A 6748-nucleotide genomic window follows, 5' to 3' on the forward strand; every position below is an offset into this window, starting at 1 on the left:
TGTGTGGTGCCCTGCTCCTTCCAACACTAGGCATCCATTTTCCCAGAAACAAACTGAGCCAACAGCAGCCCTCCTGCCTCCCAACTCCAGGTCAAAAAAGGCACAAAGAAGACCAATAAATAATACTGAAGTGGTGCTTTGGATCTGGGAGGCCTTGAGGTACCAGGAGAAGAGTACTGGCCAGTGGGAAAGGTGAGGCACAGAGAGACGATCAAATACTTTCAGTCATAGGTGAGAGGGGATTTAAAGGGGGAGGAGAGGAGAAGATACACTGTTAACCACAGTGAGCACAACTCTCATCAGCCAAGAGGCAATTTCAGCTCTCAGCCACCACAGTCAATTGCCCTTAGCGCCATTGTGATGATTCCTTCACAGAGGGAATCCTACAGTCTAAACTCCCCAGGGCCAACCCTTGGGATGCATCTGGGGCTGGAGGTTTGGGCAGGACTGGCCTGGGCAGGCACATAAGGTAGCTCTGCTTCTTAAGGCATGGCTGCTGTCTGTGAGAAGTGAGCTCCACACCAAGAAGTGGGCATCAGACCCTCCTCCCCGGAAACTACCCTGCAAGAACGCTTAATCCTGTGGAACACCGCTGCCTAAGGAACCCGCCTCCCCCAGGCGCTGGGGGCTTCCGCTAAAGCTAAGCAGCGTTACCAAATCACCTGATTTGTGTGTGTGTGTCACTTGGGAGAATAGGAGATAGGGGAGAAAAAGACAAATTGATCATTATTTGTAGATGATTGTCTAACTAGAAAATTTAGGGGAATAAAAAAAAAAAACACCTATCAGGACAAAGACCAGAATTTGCTCTTAGTGGCAGATTCAAAGTCAAGTATACAAAAATCAATAGCTTTTTTGGGTCACTTGGGTGTGGCCTAACACCTTCCAGTTGTTGTGCTTTTCTGTGGGCCTCTGAGCTTTGTGAAACTTGCCATATTTTAAAAGATGGAGGAGCCAGGGAGATGCCTCTTCAGCTGCAGTAAGGGCAGGGGTCTCAGACATCAATGCATGAGAGGTGCCTGGGATGACTGCTGGGTAGAGGGGCAATCATCCCTACACTCTCTCCCAGGGACCCTCCCCCCAGTCCCGACCCAGCCCCTGTCTCCCAGCTTTCTATTCCAACCAAAAAGACACACAAGATAGCTTGGCAAAAGCTGGTGCGGGAGCCACTACGGGTGGATATGGTCAAAGATTGTGCTTTGTCATCTCCGTACGAAGTCAGTTTTTAAAAACAAAGGCTGCGAAATGACAGGTCTGGCGTGTTAGTCCTCTTATTGCCTTATTGGTCGGAAAATTCGAGAGGTGTATGTGCTGCGACCCAACGGAGGACTCCCAAGGTTTGGTCAAAGTAGCCACGGGATGCCCCGCGGGGCTGAGCGTGGCAGCCTGGCCCTCGCCGGGTGTCGGTCATTTGCGGTCCAGGCTGGCATTCAGCTGGGCCTCCCGCACCATGCGGTCGAAGGAGCGCGTGTTGGTTTCCTCGCGCACCTTCTCGCGCACGTGGAAGGAGGCCCGGGCCGTGGAGCGTGCGCTCTCCAGCGCGCTACGCCGCTCCCGCGACAGCTGCTCGCTGCGCTCCAGCTTGCGCCCGATGGCTTGGAGCAGCTCCCGCCGGCGGCAGTCTTCGTCCCTCTCCACCTTCTCCTTTTTGGCACGCTGGGCTCGCTCCTTCTCCAAACGGCTCTGTCCCACGCGCCGCGCCTTCTGCTGCACCGCCTCCTCCGCCACTTGCGTCGCGTGCTGCAGCCGCCGTTCGCCTGCCCGGGCCAGCGCCTCCAGGTGCGCCTGATGCTCGCGATCTTTGCGCTCCGCCGCCTCCTTGGCCCGCCGACCCTGCAGCTCCTCCCTCCGGGCCCGCTCCCGCAACTCCCGGGTACGCTGCTCCACCAAGTGCTCGTAGTTCTCCTGCGCGCGACCCAAGCTGGCCTCCAGGGAGCTCCGCAGGCCCTCGCGCTCCTCGCGCTCCTGGCGGGCCCGGCCTTGAAGCAGCGCCTGGTGGCGCGCCTGCTCGGCCCTGCTCAGTTTCCGCTTCTCCCGCTGCAGCTGGCCCTCCTGCCGCTGCTTGGTACAAGCCACGCGCTGGGCGCGCTCCCTGCGGACTTGCTCGGCCCGCTCGCGCCCTTCCTGCAGGCCTTCCTCCCGCTGCTTCAGGTTCTGCTCCTGGTGCAGCTTGCGCAACCGGTCCTCCCGGGCCGCGCGCTCAGCCCGCTCCCGCCGCAGCAGGGTCTGGCGCTCGGCCAGCTCCCGGCGCCGCTCCTCGCTAAGCTCGCATTGCTGCTGTCGTCGCCGTGCCGCCTCGCGCTCCTCGCGGCCCCGGCGGCCGCGCCTCTCTTCCACCTGCGCGGCCCAGGCCCGACGGCCCTTCTCCAGGGCACGCTGCTTCTCGCGCTCCTCGCGCTCCCGGCGCTGTTCGGCGCACACGCGCTGCTGCTCCCATTGGCCGTGGGCCGCGGCGCGCTGCTCCAGCAACAGGCGCTCCTCCTGGTGTCGCGCCAGCATCAGCGCCGCGATCTTTCGGTCGCGCTCCGGGACCCCGCGCAGGCCCCGCTCGGCGCGCACTTGGCGCACGATGCGCTCCACATGCTTAGCTGTCTGCGGCGAGTGGCTCAGATCGCCGAGGCTGAAGCTGCGGGCCGTGAGTGGCACCAGGGCCAGGGCAGCGGGGCGGCTCAGAGGGTTGGGGGCAGAGGACAAGGATCCCGCGGGGCAGCTGTTCCTGGCAGACGCCCGTGGTGGCCAGCGCAGCTCCCGCAGACTCTCCCCGCTGTAGGATGATGACGACGCGCCGGACTCAGAACTGAGGGCGCCCTCACGCCGGCGGGACAGTGAGTCCAGTGAGTGGCTTTTTCTACCAGCCCGGGAGCCCGCGGGCGTAGGTTGGGGCCGAGCCGGGGACGGACTGGAGGATGCCTTGCGGGCCGCACGCGGCGCGGGCGAGGCCGGGAGGCTGGCGCTGCTGCAGCTGCTGCTGCTGCCCGCGTTGGGGGCCGGGGCCGGGGCCGCGGCGGCCGCGTGGCCCAAGGGCGTGAAGAGGCGCCGCTTCTCCTCGCGCACGATGCGCTCGCGCTCGGCCCGGCACTGCTGCAGCTTGGCGCGCCGCTCCGCCTCGTAAGCCTCGTACAGGCCGGTGGCCACTCGCATGGAGCGGCCCGGGGCCTCGCGCACCAGGTCGGCCAGGGCCCGTGGCAGCAGCTCCACTGGTTTGACGGCGCAGCGGGCGCAGGCCTCGAGCGAGCGGGGGCTGGTCAGCACGTAGCGGCTGCCCTCAGCCTCTGGACAGTCGAAGTTGAAGAGGTCGAGGTGCAGCAGCGGGGACTGCTCCCGCCGCCCGCCTTCTGTTGCGCAGGGGACTTCGGCCTTGCGGGGCACCGCCGCGGAGGCCGAGGCCGAGGCCGAAGAGGCCGCGGGCTGCTCGGCCCCTTGGGCGCCAGGGGGCACGGACGCGGCGGCTCCGTTTCCTCCGGAGCCTCCAGCCTCGGCTCCCGCCTTCTCCTCTTCAGGTATGGGGTCCACCATAGCGGAAACGTGTCCTTTTGTGGGGTCTCTGCGAATGACATGGAGGGATATTGTGGGGTACATTTGAGAGCAGTTCCCCCCTCCCCATTCGTATCCATCCCATCCCAACTTAAGCCGCTTTGGCATTAGGTTTAGAGGCCCCATGGAATGTAAGTCATAATAAGGATGCCCTGAAAACCCAGGCAGCCCCGGGGGTGGGGGGATACTGGTGCACAGAGCGCAGCCTCAATCTCCCTGAGCCCCCGAGTGCGGGTAGAGGCGGTGGCCAAGCTCCCCAGGGCGTCTGGCCCGTTAGATGCTTTTTCTTCCTGCTGCAAGTTAAGATGAAAAAAATCGAGGTGCAGGCAGGAGCCGGGCAGGGAGGCCGTTGGAGGATTCCCGGGAGGATTAGTCTATTTGTTTGTAGCTTAGGCGGGCAACCGGGGATGCAGCTTTTCAAGAACAAAAAAGGAAGAGGCCTGTTCATCCCCCACAGTGCACTGCTGCGAAGACCCCATTTGCCTAGGGAAGAAGTTATGGTTGATTTCTCCCTGCCAAAGGAGACCCAGGCATGGGGTCCAGAGGTGATGGAAGGGCTGAGAGAAATGCCTCAATCTCAAAAGGCCTCTCCGGGAGGGGTGATGGATCTTTCTCCTGCCTCTTGGTTGGGGTTTGCTAGGAGCTGTGCCCGCGCTTCCCCCCACTACCACCCCCGTGTTTGCCGGGGATGAAGAAGGTCCTCCCAGATGCACCTGATCCCCTCCAAGTCTGATGTGCTAAAGGCACCATCCACCCCCAGTCTAGGCTCAGACACCTGCCCCCAGATGCCCTCCGAGTCCCCCTCCCACTCCCCTTCCCCCCCACACACCGTATCCCAGCGAGGTGGATTTGAGGGGGTCACATAGCCCCGCCGCTCCCGGTTCCCGAGCCGGTTCACTCACCGCACGTCCTGGGATCTGGCCCTGCGCGGAGGGCTTTTGTTAGCAGCTCGCCGCTCTCCCTGCGCCTCTTCAGTCCCCGCGCCGGCGGGGTCGGATTACTGCCGGCTGCAGCCTCAATAGGAGCCCCAGCTGCCACTGCAGCCGCCACCAGCGTCTCTCCATGGGGCCCGCACACACCCCACACACTACCTACTCGCGGAAGGGGGAGAGTGACAAGGTTTCCCTAAAATAACGCAGCTCCTCTCCCTGTGCTCTCACTGATTCTCAGAAAGAGAATTGGTTCCATCGCTGCTGCATCCACCGCCGCCTCTCCAGCCATGAAAGTACCGCAGGTTTTCGATACCCCTGGCGCCTCCTGGTGGACACTCGAGAGTGTTGGTTGGTTTGCTTAGGGTGAAGAAGAGGAATTAACACACACACACACACACACACACACACACACACACACACACACACATTTATATATTATATACTTCTTCCAATACTTTAACTGGGAATAGTTTGGTTTATTTCTCAAGGGGATTATTAAGAAGCAAAATTGATAGTGAATAATGGGGTAGAGATATGGCTCCTGATCCAAACTGTGATGTTATTTTTGAAGAAAAACTAAGGACATTCCGATAGGTTTGAGGCAGACATAAGATGTGACTAGTGTTTAATGCAACATTTTAGGACTTCCTGATTCAAGATAACACAAATTAGTGAGTATTAGTACCATTTAGTGAGTATTATTTTGAGACACCTTCTCCCTCCACCCCTGTTTTGAGTGATAGTGGCCACAGGAGTCAGAAGGAGGAGTCCTTGAGGGAGAGGGGGTCGGAGGTTGGGTAGGATATAACAGAGCAGGGTGAGCCATGTTGCTAATAACCTTCAATTGTCAGGCAGTGAGGAGCAAGTGAAAGGCTTAAAGCAGGGAAATGATTTGATGTGATTTACATATTAGGAATATATGTAAATCTGGCAACAATGCAGTGAGTGCTTGAAGAGGGCGGGAAGGAGGCAGGAAGCCCAGTTAGCTGGACATTGCAGTCACACCCAAAGCAGGAATGATTGGGACCTGAGGGGGAACAACAGTGTAGGAGCAGCGGGGTGAGAGTTAGGGGTACAGAGACCTAAAATAGAGAGTAAAGCAATACTCAAAGATAGCTGGGCTCTGGGGTGTGAGGAGCAGTGAGGGGTCAAGGATGACTTACAGGAGCAATGAGGTGTCTGGTTGTATCACAGACTGAGAGCGTGGAAGCAGGAGGGAGGATTTGGTGGTTGGTATGGAGGGCCAGGGACAGATGGGTTCCTTTTGGACCACTTGAGGTGGAGGTGTTGCTGCTCAGCAGGTGGCTAAGTTGTGTCAGAGGCCTGGACTGGATCTAGAGTTTAAGGCATCATCACCGTGCTTGAGGTTCCTAAAACCAACAGTGTGAGTCAGCTCACCAGGGAGGGCTGGTGGAGCAATAGGGAGGTGGGCAGGTCATTGATGGGGCTGCTCAGGGACCAGGAGGCCATAAAAGGGACCGATGAGGACAGACAGGAAAGCATGGTCTCGTGGAAGCTAACGGCAGAGCACTTCAGAAGGAGGGTGTGCCCCAGTGTTAAGGCTGCAGAGGTCCAGAAGATGTTGCCTGGAATCAAAACTGGTGGTCAGAGTGTCTTTGGTGACATCAGCAACAACAGCTGCAGTATTGTACTGGGGGCTCATGGCAAACCACAGGAAGTTGAAGTGCAATGAGAGATGAGAAAGTGAGAGTTACTGACTCTTGACATTTGTGTGAGAGTGTTAAAGACCGAAGGGTGTGAGATTTCGTACTACTTGCATGTGAACAGGGTCATAGATGCTGGCAGAAGACATGAGACTCTTGGATCAGAAACAAAGGACTTTGTGACGTGTGGTACAGCAAGCAGCATAAGGTTAATGTTTCTGTTGGTTCACCTTGCCCTCCACGTCCCATGGAGCAATGAAGAGGTGGGCTCAGATAGATACTGAACATACAGTGCGTGGTGTGTCATAGCTGAAAGACCCTAAGCATAGTAAACACTAATCTTTTAAAGGGGTTTTAGCCATAGCTGGTTTGGCTCAATGGATAGAGTATCAGCCTGCGGACTGAAGGGTCCCAGGTTCTATTCTGGCCAAGGGCACATGCCTGGGTTGCGGGCTCGATCTCCAGCAGGGGGTGTGCAGAAGGCAGCCAATCAATGATTCTCTCTCCTCATTGATGTTTCTATCTCTCTTTCCCTCTCCCTTCCTCTCTAAAACCAATGAAATATATTTAAAAAAATAAAAGCAAGGCAGACAACCCCATGGCTATGATAAATAAATG

General features: G+C 58.1%; 1 protein-coding gene across 1 annotated transcript; it reads right to left on the reverse strand.

Moving 5' to 3' along the window:
* Positions 1–1407: 1407 nt before the first annotated feature.
* CCDC177 (coiled-coil domain containing 177) lies at positions 1408–3516 on the reverse strand (the record flags this gene model as incomplete). Its single annotated transcript, XM_079767646.1, has 1 exon — positions 1408–3516. The coding sequence occupies one exon, from the start codon at positions 3514–3516 to the stop codon at positions 1408–1410; it is 2109 nt and encodes a 702-aa protein (XP_079623772.1).
* Between the last annotated feature and the right edge of the window lie 3232 nt (positions 3517–6748).

This window comes from Cnephaeus nilssonii, assembly GCF_951640355.1.
Source record: "Cnephaeus nilssonii genome assembly, chromosome: 4".
In the NCBI taxonomy this organism is placed as follows: domain Eukaryota; kingdom Metazoa; phylum Chordata; class Mammalia; order Chiroptera; family Vespertilionidae; genus Cnephaeus; species Cnephaeus nilssonii.